Here is a 24,992-nt window from a genome sequence, read left to right on the forward strand (position 1 = left end):
AACCTGTCCTCCTGCAACCTGTCCTCCTGCAACCTGTCCTCCTGCAACCTGTCCTCCTGCAACCTGTACCCCTGCAACCTGTCCTCCTGCAACCTGTCCCCCTACAACCTGTCCTCCTACAACCTGTCCCCCTGCAACCTGTCCCCCTACAACCTGTCCCCCTGCAACCTGTCCTCCTGCAACCTGTCCTCCTGCAACCTGTCCCCCTGCAACCTGTCCTCCTGCAACCTGTCCCCCTGCAACCTGTCCTCCTGCAACCTGTCCTCCTGCAACCTGTCCTCCTGCAACCTGTACCCCTGCAACCTGTCCTCCTGCAACCTGTCCCCCTACAACCTGTCCCCCTACAACCTGTCCCCCTGCAAAGACCTGTCCAAAGCTACTGACCACAGCACGACGCTACTGACCACAGCGCGACGCTACTGACCACAGCACGACGCTACTGACCACAGCGCGACGCTACTGACCACAGCGCGACGCTACTGACCACAGCGCGACGCTACTGACCACAGCGCGACGCTACTGACCACAGCGCGACGCTATTGACCACAGCGCGACGCTACTGACCACAGCGCGACGCTACTGACCACAGCGCGACGCTACTGACCACAGCGCGACGCTACTGACCACAGCGCGACGCTACTGACCACAGCGCGACGCTACTGACCACAGCGCGACGCTACTGACCACAGCGCGACGCTACTGACCACAGCACGACGCTACTGACCACAGCGCGACGCTACTGACCACAGCGCGACGCTACTGACCACAGCGCGACGCTACTGACCACAGCGCGACGCTACTGACCACAGCACGACGCTACTGACCACAGCACGACGCTACTGACCACAGCACGACGCTACTGACCACAGCGCGACGCTACTGACCACAGCACGACGCTACTGACCACAGCACGACGCTACTGACCACAGCAGGACCCTACTGACCACAGCGCGACGCTACTGACCACAGCGCGACGCTACTGACCACAGCAGGACCGTACTGACCACAGCGCGACGCTACTGACCACAGCGCGACGCTACTGACCACAGCGCGACGCTACTGACCACAGCGCGACGCTACTGACCACAGCGCGACGCTACTGACCACAGCGCGACGCTACTGACCACAGCGCGACGCTACTGACCACAGCGCGACGCTACTGACCACAGCGCGACGCTACTGACCACAGCACGACGCTACTGACCACAGCACGACGCTACTGACCACAGCACGACGCTACTGACCACAGCTCGACGCTACTGACCACAGCAGGACCCTACTGACCACAGCACGACGCTACTGACCACAGCTCGACGCTACTGACCACAGCAGGACGCTACTGACCACAGCAGGACGCTACTGACCACAGCAGGACGCTACTGACCACAGCACGACGCTACTGACCACAGCAGGACGCTACTGACCACAGCACGACACTACTGACCACAGCACGACGCTACTGACCACAGCACGACGCTACTGACCACAGCAGGACGCTACTGACCACAGCAGGACGCTACTGACCACAGCAGGACGCTACTGACCACAGCAGGACCCTACTGACCACAGCGCGACGCTACTGACCACAGCGCGACGCTACTGACCACAGCACGACGCTACTGACCACAGCACGCCACTACTGACCACAGCACGACGCTACTGACCACAGCACGACGCTACTGACCACAGCACGACGCTACTGACCACAGCACGACGCTACTGACCACAGCACGACGCTACTGACCACAGCACGACGCTACTGACCACAGCACGACGCTACTGACCACAGCACGACGCTACTGACCACAGCAGGACGCTACTGACCACAGCAGGACCCTACTGACCACAGCACGACGCTACTGACCACAGCTCGACGCTACTGACCACAGCAGGACGCTACTGACCACAGCAGGACGCTACTGACCACAGCAGGACGCTACTGACCACAGCACGACGCTACTGACCACAGCACGACGCTACTGACCACAGCACGACGCTACTGACCACAGCACGACGCTACTGACCACAGCACGACGCTACTGACCACAGCACGACGCAACTGACCACAGCAGGACGCTACTGACCACAGCACGACGCTACTGACCACAGCACGACGCTACTGACCACAGCACGACGCTACTGACCACAGCACGACGCTACTGACCACAGCACGACGCTACTGACCACAGCACGACGCTACTGACCACAGCACGACGCTACTGACCACAGCAGGACGCTACTGACCACAGCACGACGCTACTGACCACAGCAGGACGCTACTGACCACAGCACGACGCTACTGACCACAGCACGACGCTACTGACCACAGCAGGACGCTACTGACCACAGCAGGACGCTACTGACCACAGCAGGACGCTACTGACCACAGCACGACGCTACTGACCACAGCAGGACGCTACTGACCACAGCACGACGCTACTGACCACAGCACGACGCTACTGACCACAGCAGGACGCTACTGACCACAGCAGGACGCTACTGACCACAGCAGGACGCTACTGACCACAGCACGACGCTACTGACCACAGCACGACGCTACTGACCACAGCACGACGCTACTGACCACAGCACGACGCTACTGACCACAGCACGACGCTACTGACCACAGCAGGACGCTACTGACCACAGCAGGACCCTACTGACCACAGCACGACGCTACTGACCACAGCACGACGCTACTGACCACAGCAGACGCACAAAAGCTGAATATAGATCAATACTAAAGAGCAAACATATCCCCGGGGCTGAACGCTAGTCAACAAGTCTATACAATACCTCACCAGAATACCATCATACGAGACCTCTGCCAACAAGGAATTGTGTTCAAAATGAACAGGAAGCTGCAGGCTGCCACCAGGAGTAGTGAAGGAAGGTTCAATATGAACAGGAAGCTGCAGGCTGCCACCAGTAGTGAAGGAAGGTTCAATATGAACAGGAAGCTGCAGGCTGCCACCAGGAGTAGTGAAGGAAGGTTCAATATGAACAGGAAGCTGCAGGCTGCCACCAGGAGTAGTGAAGGAAGGTTCAATATGAACAGGAAGCTGCAGGCTGCCACCAGGAGTAGTGAAGGAAGGTTCAATATGAACAGGAAGCTGCAGGCTGCCACCAGGAGTAGTGAAGGAAGGTTCAATATGAACAGGAAGCTGCAGGCTGCCGCCAGGAGTAGTGAAGGAAGGTTCAATATGAACAGGAAGCTGCAGGCTGCCACCAGGAGTAGTGAAGGAAGGTTCAATATGAACAGGAAGCTGCAGGCTGCCACCAGGAGTAGTGAAGGAAGGTTCAATATGAACAGGAAGCTGCAGGCTGCCACCAGGAGTAGTGAAGGAAGGTTCAATATGAACAGGAAGCTGCAGGCTGCCACCAGGAGTAGTGAAGGAAGGTTCAATATGAACAGGAAGCTGCAGGCTGCCACCAGGAGTAGTGAAGGAAGGTTCAATATGAACAGGAAGCTGCAGGCTGCCACCAGGAGTAGTGAAGGAAGGTTCAATATGAACAGGAAGCTGCAGGCTGCCACCAGGAGTAGTGAAGGAAGGTTCAATATGAACAGGAAGCTGCAGGCTGCCACCAGGAGTAGTGAAGGAAGGTTCAATATGAACAGGAAGCTGCAGGCTGCCACCAGGAGTAGTGAAGGAAGGTTCAATATGAACAGGAAGGTTCCTCCTTTAGCTGGTTCACAACCTTTGTGAGCCAGCAGCATACAAGGGACCAAGGCATAGTGGGCAAGGCATAGTGTACAAGGGCGCAAGGCATAGTGGATAAGGGAGCAAGGCATAGTGGACAAGGGACCAAGGCATAGTGGGCAAGGCATAGTGTACAAGGGCGCAAGGTATAGTGGATAAGGGAGCAAGGCATAGTGGATAAGGGAGCAAGGCATAGTGGACAAGGCATAGTGTACAAGGGAGCAAGGCATAGTGGATAAGGGAGCAAGGCATAGTGGACAAGAGACCAAGGCATAGTGTACAAGAGACCAAGGCATAGTGGACAAGGGACCAAGGCATAGTGTACAAGGGACCAAGGCATAGTGTACAAGAGACCAAGGCATAGTGGACAAGAGACCAAGGCATAGTGGACAAGAGACCAAGGCATAGTGCACAAGAGACCAAGGCATAGTGCACAAGAGACCAAGGCATAGTGGACAAGAGACCAAGGCATAGTGGACAAGAGATCAAGGCATTGTGTACAAGAGACCAAGGCATAGTGGACAAGGGACCAAGGCATAGTGTACAAGGGAGCAAGGCATAGTGTACAAGAGACCAAGGCATAGTGGACAAGGGACCAAGGCTTAATGAACAAGGCACCAAGGCATAATGAACAAGGCACCAAGGCATAATGGGCAAGGCATAGTGGACAAGGGAGCAAGGCATAGTGGGCAAGACAGTGTACAAGGCACCAAGGCATAGTGTACAAGGCACCAAGGCATAGTGTACAAGGCACCAAGGCATAGTGTACAAGGCACCAAGGCATAGTGTACAAGGCACCAAGGCATAGTGTACAAGGCACCAAGGCATAGTGGACAACAAGTCAGTGAGTGCTCAACACGTATTACAAGCGCTGCCTTACTCTCCACGAAGTCGCCCTCTTCAGCACCTTGGACTGCCGCTCCTGTAGGGGCCGAGGCGTGGCGCAGGAAAACACATATGTGGTTTAGGCTCCCCCCAGGGAGTGGGGGGGGGGTCAAGGGGACTACAGTGTCATAGCACAATAGGCACTATTCTAGCCCTACATATGTGGTACAGCAAAGACAGCTCATCCTCTGAATATGTGGTACAGCAAAGACAGCTCATCCTCTGAATATGTGGTACAGCAAAGACAGCTCATCCTCCGAATATGTGTAGGTGTAACAGCACATATGTAATTATGTACTATACCTAGTAGTCAAGAATTGTACTTATTTTCACTTAGTATTAAACTGTACTGTCAAATATATTGTGAATATTTAAGTTTACCTGAAATAGTGATTAGAAAGCCACGACCTAACCTAACCTTCTTAGTGTATGAGGACAAGCATTTTATTGCTTTTTATTTGCAGTTAGTACTTAACCTATATTGATATTACAGTTTTATAATACTAAAATATTCAATAAATTGTAAAGTAACTCAGGATATTTTTAAATTGTATAAAATATTTATTGCTTAATAAAACTGAAAAAGAAATTCCTGATATTTAAAACTTGTGTATAGAGAATTGAACTTGAAAACTTTATCCTAAAATTCTGAGTGTCTTAAAACGCTAATATATGGAGAGATAAATGTAAAAGCCCCATAAGTGCAATTATGTACTATACAACAGTCAGGAAATGTACTTATATTAAGTATTAAAACATACTGTCTATTCGGAGGATGAGTTGCACTTCCAACCACATATATATCATACAAGTGCCGGCACACAACACATTTTGCAAATCATTTTAACACACATGCATGAATTCTATACAAAAAAACTCTATATTACAATATACGCAAGACTTGTAAAAAGCTCCTAATACGAAAATAAAAAGCAAAATTTACAGTAAAAGTTAAATAATATAAGACTTACGTTTAGCTTGCCTAGCGTAGTACCAGCGATGTGGCGCGTAGAGCAGGCGATCAGCGCTGGCTGACCGCTGAACAAGCCCATGGTGCCAATTCTTTTTGGCCAGTTCAGAGCCCCAATAAACCACGCTGCTGTCACTGAGGCTTCGGGTCAGCCTACGCGGGGATCCGAACCTTGTGCTGCTCCGTCACCGTCACGCCAACGACGTCCAGCGTCACAATTAGAATATGATTATATTTTATACTGGTCGGAGGTTTGATTTTATTTCAAAAATTATCATTTGCGATTTATGTACAAATGTATGAATGTTAAATTTTTAGCGTTTTGAGCAAAGGACATTGTTTTTATCACTCTGATTTAGCAGAAAGACATACACACTGCAGGATGTCACACACACACACACACACACACACACACACACACACACACACACACACACACACACACATGATAGGGAAATGGGACAGGAGTCATTCCTGTAAACAACCGATAGCTAGAAAGGCGGGATCCAAGAGTCAATGCTCGATCCTGCAAGCACATATAGGTGAGTACATATAGGTGAGTACACACACACACACACACACAGCAGCATACTACACACTGTAGCACCAACACCGTCACACTGTAGCACCAACACCGTCACACTGTAGCACCAACACCGTCACACTGTAGCACCAACACCGTCACACTGTAGCACCAACACCGTCACACTGTAGCACCAACACCGTCACACTGTAGCACCAACACCGTCACACTGTAGCACCAACACCGTCACACTGTAGCACCAACACCGTCACACTGCAGCACCAACACCGTCACACTACACACTGTAGCACCAACACCGTCACACTGTAGCACCAACACCGGCACACTGTAGCACCAACACCGTCACACTGTAGCACCAACACCGTCACACTGTAGCACCAACACCGTCACACTGTAGCACCAACACCGTCACACTGTAGCACCAACACCGTCACACTGTAGCACCAACACCGTCACACTGTAGCACCAACACCGTCACACTGTAGCACCAACACCGTCACACTGTAGCACCAACACCGTCACACTGTAGCACCAACACCGTCACACTGTCAAGGAGGTGTGTGAAGAACTCAACAAGAGATTCCAGGAGGTCTTCACAATAGAACAAGGAGAAGCCCCTGCACTAAATGAGGAGGCAGCAACCTTGGAAACCTTGGAGGAATTTGACCTCACCAGTGATGAGGTCAAAAGGTGTCTGCTGGAGCTAGATGTGACAAAGGCTGTTGGGCCTGATAGAATCTCACCATGGATACTAAAGGAAGGTGCAGAAGCACTAAGTGTGCCACTCTCTATGGTGTATAACAGGTCACTGGAAACAGGAGACTTACCAGAAAGTTGGAAGACAGCTAACGTGGTCCCAATATACAAAAAGGGTGACAGGCAAGAGGCACTGAATTACAGGCCAGTTTCCTTAACTTGTATACCATGCAAGGTGCTGGAGAAGATCGTGAGGAAAAGGCTCGTAGAGCATCTGGAGGGAAATAACTTTGTAACGCACCACCAACATGGGTTCAGAGATGGTAAATCGTGCCTCACAGGGTTAATAGAATTTTATGACCAGGCAACGAAAATTAGGCAGGAAAGAGAAGGGTGGGCCGACTGCATTTTCCTGGATTGCCAAAAAGCCTTTGACACAGTACCCCATAAAAGGCTGTTAAAAAAGTTGGAGCAACAGGCAGGAGTAAAAGGGAAGGTGCTCCAGTGGATAAGGGAGTACTTAAGCAACAGGAAACAGCGAGTAACGGTGAGGGGGGAGACATCAGAGTGGCGAGATGTCACCAGCGGAGTCCCACAGGGCTCAGTACTTGGACCCATCCTGTTTCTAATATATGTGAACGATCTTCCAGAGGGTATAGACTCATTCCTCTCGATGTTTGCTGATGATGCAAAAATTATGAGAAGAATCAAGACGGATGAAGATAGACAGAGACTACAGGATGACCTGGATAAACTGGAGGAATGGTCTAGAAAATGGCTGCTGAAGTTCAACTCTGGAAAGTGTAAGGTGATGAAATTAGGCGAAGGGAGCAGGAGGCTGATCACAAGGTATCATCTGGGAGGGGAAATCCTGCAAGAATCAAATAGAGAGAAGGATCTGGGGGTTGATATCACACCGAACCTGTCCCCAGAGGCCCACATCAAAATAATATCATCAGCGGCATATGCTAGACTGGCCAACATAAGAACTGCCTTCAGAAACTTGTGAAAGGAATCTTTCAGAACCCTGTATACCACTTATGTAAGACCAATCCTGGAGTATGCAGCTCCAGCCTGGAGTCCATACCTAGTTAAACACAAGACAAAGTTAGAGAAGATTCAGCGGTATGCCACCAGGCTCGTCCCGGAACTGAGAGGATTGAGCTACGAGGAAAGGCTAAAGGAGCTGAACCTCACATCCCTGGAAAACAGAAGAGTAAGGGGAGACATGATAACCACCTACAAAATTCTCAGGGGAATTGACAGGGTGGACAAAGACAAACTCTTCAGCACGGGTGGGACACGAACAAGGGGACACAGGTGGAAACTTAGTACCCAGATGAGCCACAGAGACGTTAGAAAGAATTTTTTCAGTGTCAGAATAGTTAATAAATGGAATGCACTAGGAAGTGATGTGGTGGAGGCTGACTCCATACACAGTTTCAAATGTAGATATGATAAGAGCCCAGTAGGCTCAGGAATCTGTACACCAGTTGATTGACAGTTGAGAGGCGGGACCAAAGAGCCAAAGCTCAACCCCCGCAAGCACAATTAGGTGAGTACAATTAGGTGAGTACTGTAGCACCAACACCGTCACACTGTAGCACCAACACCGTCACACTGTAGCACCAACACCGTCACACTGTAGCACCAACACCGTCACACTGTAGCACCAACACCGTCACACTGTAGCACCAACACCGTCACACTGTAGCACCAACACCGTCACACTGTAGCACCAACACCGTCACACTGCAGCACCAACACCGTCACACTGCAGCACCAACACCGTCACACTGTAGCACCAGCACCGTCACACTGTAGCACCAACACCGTCACACTGCAGCACCAACACCGTCACACTACACACTGCAGCACCAACACCGTCACACTACACACTGCAGCACCAACACCGTCACACTACACACTGCAGCACCAATACCGTCACACTAAACACTGTAGCACCAACACCACACTGTAGCACCAACACAGTCGCATTGTAGCACCAACACCGTCACACTGTAGCACCAACACCGTCACACTGCAGCACCAACACCGTCACACTGCAGCACCAACACCGTCACACTGCAGCACCAACACCGTCACACTGCAGCACCAACACCGTCACACTACACACTGTAGCACCAACACCGTCACACTGCAGCACCAACACCGTCACACTGTAGCACCAACACCGTCACATTGTAGCACCAGCACCGTCACACTACACACTGTAGCACCAACACCGTCACACTGTAGCACCAACACCGTCACACTGTAGCACCAACACCGTCACACTGTAGCACCAGCACCGTCACACTACACACTGTAGCACCAACACCGTCACACTGTAGCACCAACACCGTCACACTGTAGCACCAACACTGTCACACTGTAGCACCAACACCGTCACACTGTAGCACCAACACCGTCACACTGTAGCACCAACACCGTCACACTGTAGCACCAACACCGTCACACTGTAGCACCAACACCGTCACACTGTAGCACCAGCACCGTCACACTACACACTGTAGCACCAACACCGTCACACTGTAGCACCAACACCGTCACACTGTAGCACCAACACCGTCACACTACACACTGTAGCACCAACACCGTCACACTGCAGCACCAACACCGTCACACTGTAGCACCAACACCGTCACACTGTAGCACCAGCACCGTCACACTACACACTGTAGCACCAACACCGTCACACTGTAGCACCAGCACCGTCACACTGTAGCACCAACACCGTCACACTGTAGCACCAACACCGTCACACTGTAGCACCCACACCGTCACACTGTAGCACCAACACCGTCACACTGTAGCACCAACACCGTCACACTGTAGCACCAACACCGTCACACGGTAGCACCAACACCGTCACACTACACACTGTAGCACCAACACCGTCACACTGCAGCACCAACACCGTCACACTGTAGCACCAACACCGTCACACTACACACTGTAGCACCAACACCGTCACACTACACACTGTAGCACCAACACCGTCACACTGTAGCACCAGCACCGTCACACTGTAGCACCAGCACCGTCACACTGTAGCACCAACACCGTCACACTGTAGCACCAACACCGTCACACTGTAGCACCAACACCGTCACACTACACACTGTAGCACCAACACCGTCACACTGTAGCACCAGCACCGTCACACTGTAGCACCAACACCGTCACACTGTAGCACCAACACCGTCACACTGTAGCACCCACACCGTCACACTGTAGCACCAACACCGTCACACTGTAGCACCAACACCGTCACACGGTAGCACCAACACCGTCACACGGTAGCACCAACACCGTCACACTGTAGCACCAACACCGTCACACTGCAGCACCAACACCGTCACACTGCAGCACCAACACCGTCACACTACACACTGTAGCACCAAAACCGTCACACTGTAGCACCAACACCGTCACACTGTAGCACCAACACCGTCACACGGTAGCACCAACACCGTCACACTGTAGCACCAACACCGTCACACTGCAGCACCAACACCGTCACACTGCAGCACCAACACCGTCACACTACACACTGTAGCACCAACACCGTCACACTGCAGCACCAACACCGTCACACTACACACTGCAGCACCAATACCGTCACACTAAACACTGTAGCACCAACACCGTCACACTGTAGCACCAACACCGTCACACTGTAGCACCAACACCGTCACACTGCAGCACCAACACCGTCACACTGCAGCACCAACACCGTCACACTACACACTGTAGCACCAACACCGTCACACTACACACTGTAGCACCGTCACACTACACACTGTAGCACCAACACCGTCACACTGCAGCACCAACACCGTCACACTGTAGCACCAACACCGTCACACCAGCACCGTCACACTACACACTGTAGCACCAACACCGTCACACTGTAGCACCAACACCGTCACACTGTAGCACCAACACCGTCACACTACACACTGTAGCACCAACACCGTCACACTACACACTGTAGCACCAACACCGTCACACTGTAGCACCAACACCGTCACACTGTAGCACCAACACCGTCACACTACACACTGTAGCACCAACACCGTCACACTGTAGCACCAACACCGTCACACTGTAGCACCAACACCGTCACACTGTAGCACCAACACCGTCACACTACACACTGTAGCACCAACACCGTCACACTGTAGCACCAACACCGTCACACTGTAGCACCAGCACCGTCACACTGTAGCACCAACACCGTCACACTACACACTGTAGCACCAACACCGTCACACTACACATTGTAGCACCAACACCGTCACACTGTAACACCAGCACCGTCACACTACACACTGTAGCACCAACACCGTCACACTGTAGCACCAGCACCGTCACACTACACACTGTAGCACCAACACCGTCACACTGTAGCACCAGCACCGTCACACTACACACTGTAGCACCAACACCGTCACACTACACACTGTAGCACCAACACCGTCACACTGTAGCACCAACACCGTCACACTACACACTGTAGCACCAGCACCGTCACACTACACACTGTAGCACCAACACCGTCACACTACACACTGTAGCACCAACACCGTCACACTACACACTGTAGCACCAACACCGTCACACTACACACTGTAGCACCAACACCGTCACACTGTAGCACCAACACCGTCACACTGTAGCACCAGCACCGTCACACTACACATTGTAGCACCAACACCGTCCACTGTAGCACCAACACCGTCACACTGTAGCACCAACACCGTCACACTGTAGCACCAACACCGTCACACTGTAGCACCAACACCGTCACACTACACACTGAAGCACCAGCACCGTCACACTACACACTGTAGCACCAACACCGTCATACTACACACTGTAGCACCAACAGTCACACTACACACTGTAGCACCAACACCGTCACACTGTAGCACCAACACCGTCACACTGTAGCACCAACACCGTCACACTGTAGCACCAACACCGTCACACTACACATTGAAGCACCAACACCGTCACACTACACACTGTAGCACCAACACCGTCACACTGTAACACCAACACCGTCACACTGTAGCACCAACACCGTCACACTGTAGCACCAACACCGTCACACTGTAGCACCAACACCGTCACACTGTAGCACCAACACCGTCACACTACACACTGTAGCACCAACACCGTTACACTACACACTGTAGCACCAACACCGTTACACTACACACTGTAGCACCAACACCGTCACACTGTAGCACCAACACCGTCACACTACACACTGTAGCACCAACATCGTTACACTACACACTGTAGCACCAACAACGTCACACTACACACTGCAGCACCAACACCGTCACACTACACACTGCAGCACCAACACCGTCACACTGTAACACCAACACCGTCACACTGTAGCACCAACACCGTCACACTGTAACACCAACACCGTCACACTGTAGCACCAACACCGTCACACTGTAGCACCAACACCGTCACACTGTAGCACCAACACCGTCACACTACACACTGCAGCACCAACACCGTCACACTACACACTGCAGCACCAACACCGTCACACTGTAACACCAACACCGTCACACTGTAGCACCAACACCGTCACACTGTAGCACCAACACCGTCACACTGTAGCACCAACACCGTCACACTGTAGCACCAACACCGTCACACTGTAGCACCAACACCGTCACACTGTAGCACCAACACCGTCACACTGTAGCACCAACACCGTCACACTACACACTGTAGCACCTACACCGTCACACTACACACTGTAGCACCTACACCGTCACACTGTAGCACCAACACCGTCACACTACACACTGTAGCACCAACACCGTCACACTACACACTGTAGCACCAACACCGTCACACTACACACTGTAGCACCAACATCGTTACACTACACACTGTAGCACCAACAACGTCACACTACACACTGCAGCACCAACACCGTCACACTACACACTGCAGCACCAACACCGTCACACTGTAACACCAACACCGTCACACTGTAGCACCAACACCGTCACACTGTAGCACCAACACCGTCACACTGTAGCACCAACACCGTCACACTGTAACACCAACACCGTCACACTGTAGCACCAACACCGTCACACTGTAGCACCAACACCGTCACACTGTAGCACCAACACCGTCACACTGTAGCACCAACACCGTCACACTGTAGCACCAACACCGTCACACTGTAGCACCAACACCGTCACACTACACACTGTAGCACCTACACCGTCACACTGTAGCACCAACACCGTCACACTACACACTGTAGCACCAACACCGTCACACTACACACTGTAGCACCAACACCGTCACACTTCACACTGTAGCACCAACACCGTCACACTACACACTGTAGCACCAACACCGTCACACTACACACTGTAGCACCAACACCATCACACTGTAGCACCAACACCGTCACACTGTAGCACCAACACCGTCACACTGTAGCACCAACACCGTCACACTGTAGCACCAACACCGTCACACCGTATCCCCAACACCGTCACACTGTAGCACCAACACCGTCACACTGTAGCACCAACACCGTAGCCCCAACACCGTCACACTGTAGCACCAACACCGTCACACTGTAGCACCAACACCGTCACACTGTAGCACCAACACCGTCACACTGTAGCACCAACACCGTCACACTGTAGCACCAACACCGTCACACTGTAGCACCAACACCGTCACACTGTAGCACCAACACCGTCACACTACACACTGTAGGACCAACACCGTCACACATTAGCACCAACACCGTCACACTACACACTGTAGGACCAACACCGTCACACTGTAGCACCAACACCGTCACACTGTAGCACCAACACCGTCACACTGTAGCACCAACACCGTCACACTGTAGCACCAACACCGTCACACTGTAGCACCAACACCGTCACACTGTAGCACCACTAACACACATCAACAAACCACAAACACACATCAACAAACCACAAACACACATCAACAAACCACAAACACACATCAACAAACCACAAACACACATCAACTAACCACTAACACACATCAACAAACCACAAACACACATCAACAAACCACAAACACACATCAACAAACCACAAACACACATCAACAAACCACTAACACACATCAACAAACCACTAACACACATCAACAAACCACAAACACACATCAACAAACCACTAACACCTACACATCAACAAACCACTAACACCTACACATCAACAAACCACAAACACACATCAACAAACCACAAACACACATCAACAAACCACAAACACACATCAACAAACCACAAACACACATCAACAAACCACAAACACACATCAACAAACCACAAACACACATCAACAAACCACTAACACACATCAACAAACCACAAACACACATCAACAAACCACAAACACACATCAACAAACCACAAACACACATCAACAAACCACTAACACACATCAACAAACCACAAACACACATCAACAAACCACAAACACACATCAACAAACCACAAACACACATCAACAAACCACTAACACACATCAACAAACCACTAACACACATCAACAAACCACAAACACACATCAACAAACCACTAACACCTACACATCAACAAACCACTAACACACATCAACAAACCACAAACACACATCAACAAACCACAAACACACATCAACAAACCACAAACACACATCAACAAACCACTAACACACATCAACAAACCACAAACACGCATCAACAAACCACAAACACACATCAACAAACCACAAACACACATCAACAAACCACAAACACACATCAACAAACCAGTAACTCAAGAAGCAGGAGAAAGAGAGAGAGCCGAGACACCACCTCACCTGTCGAGCGCGTAAAGCTGTCTGAAGGTTGGCGGGTCGAGGTAGGGGGCGCCACCCCTGATTGTCGTGTCTCTCCCTCGCTGCCTCTCCTCGTCCTCGTCCTTGTCTCTCCCTCGCTGCCTCTCCTCGTCCTCGTCCTTGTCTTCTGCTTCCTCTCCCTCTTTCTCCTCCTCTCCGCTGCTTCCCCAGATGTCGTTTTCTGCGGGTATTTGTCTATTGTTGTTGTCTATGTGTCTGTTTCTTCCGTCTGTTTTCCTGTAGAGTTTCTTGCTTGTCTTGTGTCGTGTTGCTCGCTTGTTTGCGTGTTCGGGGCTTCGCCTGTCCGTTAGTCCTACATTTCGCTTGTTTTTCCGTCCATTACTGTCCTTTCTTGGTTGTCTGTCTCTTCGTCCGTCTACTGATCCGCTGGTTTCATATCCTATTTCATCTCTGTCATAATCGCGACGTTCATTTGGTTCGTAATTCCCTGCTTGATCGTCGCCTGCGTAAATCAGACCGCCTATATGGTGCTCATCTAATTGAAAATATCTCTGATTATCTGTTTGATCGTCCTGTCTCGCTCTGATGTGATTATTGCTGCCGTCTTGTGTTTCGAAGTCGCTTGTTCCATCTCTTCCCTCGAAGCCTCGTTCGTTAGCTTGATGGCCCTTCTCGTTAAAGGTTCGTCCAGCGTCTAATCCTGGTCGAAGACCTTTTCGCTGTCTTCCAAACACGTTTTCATTTCCTGTTCTGGTTTGACTGTTCTGTCTTTTGGCTCCGAATCCATTTTTAACTTGTCTGTTCTCAGTTCTTTCGCTTCCATTATCATCTTTGCCTTCTATATCATTCTCTCCGTGACCTGACTGGGCATTCTTCGTTCCTCTTTGATGCTTATCTATTCGTTCTATTGCTAGAGCATCCTTTCCTCTTGGTCTTAGATCCTTCTTTCCTACAGAACGGCCATTATGAGGTTCCTCAGATCGACCGTTCCGTTCTACAGCTATGCCATTATTCGTTTCTTTAGTCAGGTGATCATTCTGTTCTCTTGATCGACCGCTCTTCTCTAACTCTGCTCGGCCATTCTTCTCTAACCCTGCTCGGCCATTCTTAGCTTCCCTCTTATAATCAGTTTGTTGTTGTCTTCGATCCTCAAGTAGTGCGATAGCTCGACTACCATTGTTTAGTTTACCGGCTCGACCACCATCGTTGTTCAGTTTACCTGCTCGACCACCATCGTTGTTCAGTTTACCGGCTCGACCACCATCGTTGTTCAGTTTACCGGCTCGACCACCATCGTTGTTCAGTTTACCTGCTCGACGACCATCGTTGTTCAGTTTACCTGCTCGACCACCATCGTTGTTCAGTTTACCGGCTCGACCACCATCGTTGTTCAGTTTACCTGCTCGACCACCATCGTTGTTCAGTTTACCTGCTCGACGACCATCGTCATTCAGTTTACCTGCTCGACCAGCAATGTTTACCTTACCTGCTCGACCACCATCGTATCGTGCTGGCCCATACTTAGCGTGCCGTCCAATGCCTCGCCTCTCGACCATTCCGTCACTCATGGCCCTGGAGTGCCTCGGGTTCCACGCAGCATCCTCCTGAGGCCTCAAAGTGTCAATCTGCCCATCGCTGATGCGCCGCCACAGCATGTATTCCCCAGCCACAGCTGCTGCCGCTGCGAAGCCTTCGATCTCACCACCTTGCCCATCAGGACGGCTGGTTCTCTTTCCTCGGTGGGCTTCGAGTCCTCCATCCTCCATAGTTTCCTCACTTCGATCGTCACCCCGAAGGTAGATGCCAAAGAAAGGTTCTTCGACTCCTACGGCATCGAAGTCCGCTCCACTTCTGGCGCCAATTTCGTTAGAGCCGTTGTCTCCTTCTGCACCAGTAACGGCTCCAACATATCCGTCAGCAAGACCATCAACATATCCGTCAGCAGCACCAACATATGCGTCAGCAGGAGCTCCAACATATCCATCAGCAGGAGCTCCAACATATCCGCCAGCAGCACCAACATATCCGTCAGCAAGACCACCAACATATCCGTCAGGAAGACCACCAACATATCCGTCAGCAGGAGCACCAACATATCCGTCAGCAGCACCAACATATGCGTCAGCAGGAGCTCCAACATATCCGTCAGCAGCACCAACATATCCGTCTGCAGCACCAACATATCCGCCAGCAGCACCAACATATCCGTCAGCAAGACCACCAACATATCCGTCTGTAGGAGCATCAACATATCCGTCAGCAGCACCAACATATCCGTCTGCAGCACCAACATATCCGTCGGCAGCAGCTCCAACATATCCGTCAGCAGCACCAACATATCCGTCTGCAGCACCAACATATCCGTCGGCAGCAGCTCCAACATATCCGTCAGCAGGAACATCAACATATCCGTCAGGACGGACTCCACCGCCAGTACCTATAGCACCCCCGTCACCATCATCAGCATCTCCACCAGCACCAGCAGCACCGCCACCACCATCTCTACCTGTGCCAATAACACTAGCAGCACCACCAGCACCAGCACCAGCTCCCTCGCCAGCACCAGCAGCACCGCGAGCACCAGCACCAACAGCACGCCCAGCACCAACAGCACGCCCAGCACCAACAGCACGCCCAGCACCAGCAGCACCGCGAGCACCAGCATCAGCAGCACCAGCAGCACGCCCAGCAGCAACAGCACGCCCAGCACCAGCAGCACGCCCAGCAGCAACAGCACGCCCAGCACCAGCAGCACGCCCAGCATCAACAGCACCAGCAGCACGCCCAGCAGCAACAGCACGCCCAGCACCAGGAGCACCAGCAGCAGCACCAGCATCACGGCCAGCACCACCACCAGTAGCAGCACCACCACCAGCAGCACCAGCATCACGGCCAGCAGCAGCAGCACCACCACCAGTAGCAGCACCACCAGCAGCAGCACCAGTAGCAGCACCACCACCAGTAGCAGCACCACCACCAGCAGCACCACCACCAGTAGCAGCACCACCACCAGTAGCAGCACCACCACCAGTAGCAGCACCACCAGTAGCAGCACCACCACCAGTAGCAGCACCACCAGTAGCAGCACCACCAGCAGCACCACCACCACCAGCATCAGCACCAGTAGCATGACCAGCATTAGAAACAGCAACAGCACCAGCAGCACCAGCAGCACTAGAACCAGCAGCAGAACTAGAACCAGCAGCACGGCCAGCACGGCCAGCACCACCAGCACCAGCAGCACCACCAGCAGCATCACCAGCACCAGCAGCAGCAGCAGCAGCAGCACCAGCAGCACGGCCAGCCCGAGAAGCATGGCCAGCACCACCAGCACGGCCAGCACCACCAGCACGGCCAGCACCGCCAGAAACAGCAGCAGCAGAACCATCAGTATCAGCACCAGCAGCACCGCCAGCAACAGCATCAGCACCGTCAGCGCTAGCAGCACCGTCAGCGCCAGCAGTACCAACAGCACCGCCAGCACCACCATCACTAGCACCGACAGCATCGCCAACAATACCAGCACTAGCAGCACCGCCAGCACCAACAGCTCTGCCAACGCCAGCACCGCCAGCATCGGCAGCAACAGCACCGCCAGCACCAGCACCAGCAGCACGGCCATCACCAGCAGCACCGCCAGCATCGCCAGCACCAGCAGTGACATCACCGCCAGCATCGCCAGCACCAACAGCACCACCAGCACCAACAGCACCAGCAGTGACATCACCGCCAGCACCGCCAGCACCAGCAGCAACAGCTCCGCCAGCACCAGCAGCAACAGCTCCGCCAGCACCAGCAGCAACAGCTCCGCCAGCACCAGCAGCAACAGCTCCGCCAGCACCAGCAGCAACAGCTCCGCCAGCACCAGCAGCAACAGCTCCGCCAGCACCAGCAGCAACAGCTCCGCCAGCACCAGCACCAACAGCACCGTCAGCACCAACTGCACCGCCAGCGCCAGCAGCTCCGCCAGCACCAACAGCACCGTCAGCACCAACAGCACCAGCAGCACGGCCATCACCAGCACCAGCACCAACAACACCGCCAGCACCAACTGCACCGCCAGCGCCAGCAGCACTGCCAGCACCAACAACACCGCCAGCACCAACTGCACCGCCAGCGCCAGCAGCACTGCCAGCACCAACAACACCGCCAGCACCAACAGCACCGCCAGCACCAACAGCACTGCCAGCACCAACAACACCGCCAGCACCAACTGCACCGCCAGCACCAACAGCACCGCCAGCACCAACAACACCGCCAGCACCAACAACACCGCCAGCACCAACAGCACCGCCAGCACCAACAACACCGCCAGCACCAACTGCACCGCCAGCGCCAGCAGCACTGCCAGCACCAACAACACCGCCAGCACCAACAACACCGCCAGCACCAACTGCACCGCCAGCAGCACTGCCAGCACCAACAACACCGCCAGCACCAACAACACCGCCAGCACCAACAGCACCGCCAGCACCAACAACACCGCCAGCACCAACCTCACCGCCAGCATCAACAACACCGCCAGTACCAACAACACCGCCAGCAGCACCAGCACCAGTATCTTCGCCAGCACCAGCAACTCTAACAGTACCACCAGCACCACCACCGTCAGCACCACCATCTTGGTCTGCAGCTCTTCTACCTCGGCCAAATACAAGACGTTTATCCTCTTGTTCAAGATGTAATTCTTGGCTCTGATCTTGCTCTCCACTCCCGTTTTCTCTTATATTGTCCACATTCTCTCCTTCCTGAACTTCCTGCTCTTCTGCTCTCAGTTCTCTTCGACTCTTTCCCACTTCCCCATTCTCTTCTGCCTGTTGTTTGATTTGCTTCTTCACGCCTCTTCCTTCGTTCTCTCTCTTTCGTCGTCTCATTTGATTTTCGTGGATTTCCTGACTCTTCTTTCCTTGTCTTGGTCGTGTCTGGCCTCGGACGTTTTCTTGTTCTCCTCTTATTCCTATCTCACCTGTTCCATCTTCCTGCTCGACTTCTTCTTCTGCCAATTGTTCCTCGTTCGTTCCTTCCTTCTCCTTTCCCTTCCGTCCTTTCCTACGGTTCTCTTTCCTCGCTCCACCTCTCCCATCTGTCTTCCCTACACTCCTGCCTTCTCCTCCCTTTCCTTTGATTCTTCCCCTGCTCCTGGGCTGGGTGTGGCTCCGGGGTAATGCCTGTCCGTCGCTGTAGCTGTCTCCGCTGGCATCGCTCTGCCCGTCTCCTCTGGCGTTGTTCCTGTCTTTCCTCCGTATGACCGTCCTCCTCCTGGCGCTCTCCTGATCTCCGCCAGACAGAGCGTCACTGGTCCCTGCCTCCCGTCCGTCACTGGTTGCCCCATCCTGCCCGTCACTTGTTCCACCGTTCTGTCCGTCGACCGCTCGCTCGTGTCGATTGTAAATAATTTCTTCTGTTTCTCCTCTGTCCATTCCCTTGCGCTTGTCCATCTGTCCTTCGATCGGTCCGAAAATCTCGCCATTTTCTCTATCATTTTGTCCAACACTTGCATCTCTGGCCCGTCTGGAAGAGATCTGCTCTTCCAGCTGGTCATTGCTGCTCTCCTGTCCAGTCTCTCTCCCATTCCGCTGGTCACCGTCTCTTACTCCTTGCAAATGATGATCGCGTTTCGCCCCTCTCTGAGGATTTTGGCCTCTTTCTGTTCCTCTGCCTGCCCTTACGGCATCCCATTTTTCTTGTTCTTTCTGGAGCAGAGCGTCGTGCCTAGCGTCGTCCCAGCGCTCAGCCTCGTGTCTGGCGTCGCCCCAGCGCTCTGCGTCGTGTCTGGCGTCGCCCCAGCGCTCAGCGTCGTGCCTAGCGTCGTGTCTGGCGTCGCCCCAGCCCTCAGCGTTGTGCCTGGCGTCGCCCCAGCGTTCAGATCCCTCCACCCACCTCCTGGGGTCACTCCACTTCCTCCCCGCCACCTCCACACTCTCACCAGAAGCACGACCTGTCAGGAATAGGAAAAAAAGAGGTTAAAATCTCTATCCATTCCTTCCCTGATCTTCACCCCACCTTGTGACTACCTTACAGCCAGGACGGTGTTCGTCCGCTGAGTGAGCTCCCTGATCTCCGAGGAAGCAGTCACCGGCGTCGTCGCCAGCATCAACGATCAGAACTCTTCATTGACTGCTGTTGCTGTCACGTTCATCACTGTAACTGGTAGCGACCTCGCCACCATGAAGGCTATTCTCAAGACACCGGAAGAAGCTACCTTTGCGGATTTCACTGCTTTGGTATAGCTAGCACGCCTCACCAAGGAACGTTACTACTGACTTCGACAATGTTATAAGTGCTACAGCTACGACCACTTCACGAAGAAGTGCAACAACGATGTAGCAAGTGCGCCGGGGATTATCACTTCAAGAACTGTGATGATAAATATCTTCACTGCCTTCATTGCTCGAGTGAGTATACTGGCGCCTCCGCTGTGTGCCCTACCAGAATCACCGAAATCAAAAAGACGTCTGATGCTAGGGAGTCGTCTTCCGCTCTTCCCCCAACATATTTCAACATGCAAGCCGCCAATTTTCCGGAGCTTCCGGGAGGAGGACGAGCTACTGAACAGCCTGCAGGCAAATGTGTTGTGCGGTCATCACCACCACTCTCGGCCAAGCACCAAGCCAACCTTCGCAACAGATGCCTGCTCCCAACACCGTTAACAGAACTGTTTCTACACACACACGCACCTGGCTAAGAAGATGGCAGGCCCAAACTACTTGGAATTCGTCCGAATTCTCAACATACTCTACGCTGCAAATGGCCTCCCAACTTCACTGTTCCCGAAGAACTTCTCACGACTTCAGCTTCAGCCACTTCACTTCTACCACTTCAGCTTCTGACATCACCGTTTCTCCAACTGCACTCGCAGATCTCTTGTCTGCTGACTCCCGACCTCAGCAACCAGCATCAGACCACCTGTCTACAGAATCAACTCCTTTAATCTTTGCTCCTAGAGACACTTTATCTAAGGAAGGAACATACATTTTACCCTGCAGAGGCTACAGTTCTTTTAGCTCCAAACGACGATCCTGATGAACCTGTGTTGTGCTACATGGAAGATGCCTGCAACGTGCAAGCTGCTACCCATACTGAGAAACGTTCCCGCACTCTGGAACAAGAATATGAGGAAGTTGACCAGACCACACACTAGAAGGTGAAGGTACGACGACGTTTCGGTTCGTCCTGGACCATGCTCAAGTCATCCTGGACCATTCCCAAGTCGTCCTGGACCATTCTCAAATTGAATGCATCGACTTGTGAATGGTCCAGGACGTACCGAACGTCGTCGTCCCTTCACCTTCTAGTGTGTGGTCTGGTCAACATACTTTAGCCACGTTATTGTGACTCCTCGCCTGAATGTGAGGAAGATCTAAAGAAGAGCAAGAAGGAAAAATGGTACAATGACCACTATACATTGGGTCACAGACTGTCGTGACCCTACTCCACCCAGACCTTATTGACCCCAAATACTATGTTGAGTATCCGAAACACGCCGCCAAGTTGCTGGAAAAAATCAAGACACTCACAAAAACGGAGCAGGCGACCCAACTAAGCCAGCCCGTACCTGCACCTACCATGCCTTACTGAACCCTGCGCTAGCTCACAGCCCTTCAGACTTATCGTCGGATGAGGACGTCTCTGTGGGAATACCGCCTCTTACATCGAAACCTAATTACAGCCCTAAGGACTTCCTTCTTGACATCACACATTCCAACCCAACTGACATTGCTATATCAACGAGAAGACCGCAAAAGAAAAAGATGAAGAAGACCAAGAAGAAGAACAAGGCACCAAGACAGAAAGAAGTGACACCATCAACTAATTGACTGATGAAGATTAAGCAACCCAAGAGGTGGCACGGGCATGAATAGCCCGTATATAACCATCGACCACCACCAACTAACTGGTATACACACCTCTCCACCTCACCTCAAGCCCTGTGACTGCTTGGAGCTGTTGTGTCATTGTATAAATACTTTTGGCTTCCAATGACTTTTAACAGTCTAGTAGCTATTTGGTCAGAGTATTTGGACTGCCCCTGTCAGTCATAGGTTTGAATCTATGAGTTCTAACTTCTACCTCTACGAGAGGAGTTCTTTCTAATACAATCGCTTTGCGTGTTCATGCAAGTTTGTGGTTATATATATATATATATATATATATATATATATATATATATATATATATATATATATATATATATATATATATATATATATATTCTACCCATATCACGTCTATATATGCAAGTACTGCAGCCACAGGAACAGTAACTACTTCCAGACGTCTAGACAGTACCTCCCGTCTCCCCATACACCACTGCCCGTCACCCCACCTCGCACCTGGGTCGCTGGCAGCTCACGCCATCCGAAACAAGCAGTTTACGAGAGCCGGTTAATAGCTAAAGAAGGAACCAGCGCCATCTGGACGGCCGTTGCCGTGTTTAAATAAGGCTACCTAACCCACTACAGTTCAGATTACTCCTGAGTGCTCTGCTGAGTAGACCTGTTGACATATCCCGGTATGGTAACGGAACTATTCAGTTTGACTCGCAATATTCCCGCACCATACATTAACGTAACGTAAATTTGTTTGTTTTACACACTTTGTATTAGAGCCAAGCCTGGATATTTTGTTTTGTAATTTGTTTAATTTCACTTTTCTATCAAAGTATTTTTAATTTTTTTTTTCTCTCTGCTTTATCCTACAGTTTACCTCACTGTGAAGATTACTTGTTGTTTAACTTTTTGTTTCTTTTGTTGTTTTTATGTGACTGGTATTCCATCTGCCTAGACCACCTATGCGAACAAGCCTGAATGGTCCCCAGGACTATATGCAACTGAAAACTCACACCCGAGAAGTGACTCGAACCCACCGGTCGTGATGGTCAAGCGGATTAAGGCGTCCTGTATATACCAGTTGCGTTGCTCCTGGCAGTATGGGTTCGAGTCACTTCTGGGGTGTGAGTTTTCAGTTTATATATATATATATATATATATATATATATATATATATATATATATATATATATATATATATATATATATATATATATATATTAATGATTCCTTCGTTAATTATCGGTGTACCAGTAGCATTATATAAATTAGTTTTCAAAATTATTATTATAAAATTATCCGTAAATAATTAACTCGCCAGAAATTGCAGCAAAAATAATTACTTATTACGGCAGGTATAACTCGATGGTATTACCAGGCTGGCTAATGTTTTGGCTTGAGGTGAAAGGTTTTCTTGTCCTGCAAAGTTGTACACACGCTGGGGAGAAAAAGACAAGGGAAAGAGAGACGCGGGGGAGTAACCCCAACTTAACCTACAACTATGAAGCGACTGACACCCACATTACATCTAGCCACATAGCTCGAGCCTCCCGTATCCAATCTCCCTTCACCAGCTAATATTCAAGTGGTGTGGCCGGTCCTGCCTCTAGTATATATCTTGATTACATGATTGTTGTAATCTCATGTAATATACGGTGCCTGAATCTCTGTAATTGTGTTTTCAGCTGTAATAGGACCTTGGAACACAGGCTTTGACGGAATTGGGTCATTACAAGTTACGTGGAGAGTTGAACTTGTGCTTGTTGATTCAACAAGTGAATGATTTTTAAGTGTTTTGAGAGAGGGAAGGACTTATCAGGGGAAGGCGCCAAGCCATTTCGACTATATAGCACTGGGAAGGGGTCAGGATAAAGATTTGGGATGGGACGGGGGAAAAGGAATGGTGCCCAACCACTTGTGGACGGTCCGGGGATTGAACGCCGATCCGAATGACGCGAGACTGTCGCTCTACCCTCCACCCGAAGTGGTTGGGCACCATTTGAGGGGGGGGGGGGATGCCCAACATTGGACCCTATTCACTGGTTACAGAGTCCATGTAGGCTCTACAAAAGTATGAATAACTAAGTCACATTTGTATTCATATAGAGCTAAGGTGACGAGATGATTCCAGATGGATGAGTTATGTGGGGCGGAGTCCCTGATGACTCTCTAACTCACTGATGAATCATATCCCCGGAGCCTATAGTGACAATATACATGATAAATTATATCCCCCGAGCCTATAGTAGTAGGCATTCTGCAGTCCTCGGAGACTATGGAGTTGAGCTCTGGTTGTCGGTCTGGAGTGGCCTCTCCAGGGCACAAAGCCAGGGTAGGTTGATACAGGGGAGAAGCTGTTACCCATGCAGCAAGGTCCCCGAACCTATAGTGACAATATAATTCAGGATCCAGACAGTCCTCTCCGATTATTTGTGTCATAATTTGTTAAATTATACACTAGTAATTCTATTTATT

At 51.4% G+C, this 24,992-nt stretch overlaps 1 protein-coding gene across 2 annotated transcripts in view; it reads right to left on the reverse strand.

Moving 5' to 3' along the window:
* Positions 1-24,992, reverse strand: part of LOC123774177 (uncharacterized) — a 184,678-nt gene that overhangs the window by 77,885 nt on the left and 81,801 nt on the right. Inside the window, exons 4-6 of one of the 2 annotated variants that reach the window (XM_069312713.1) lie at positions 14,710-20,626; positions 5,558-5,733; positions 4,582-4,623 (exon numbers count right to left, since the gene is read on the reverse strand). In XM_069312713.1, the coding sequence (XP_069168814.1) occupies positions 4,582-4,623; positions 5,558-5,733; positions 14,710-20,626 (6,135 nt within the window). The remainder of the gene's footprint in view (positions 1-4,581; positions 4,624-5,557; positions 5,734-14,709; positions 20,627-24,992) is intronic. The other variant, XM_069312714.1, reaches the window with a different exon arrangement.

Source organism: Procambarus clarkii, chromosome 73 (assembly GCF_040958095.1).
Source record: "Procambarus clarkii isolate CNS0578487 chromosome 73, FALCON_Pclarkii_2.0, whole genome shotgun sequence".
NCBI classification, from domain to species: Eukaryota; Metazoa; Arthropoda; class Malacostraca; order Decapoda; family Cambaridae; genus Procambarus; species Procambarus clarkii.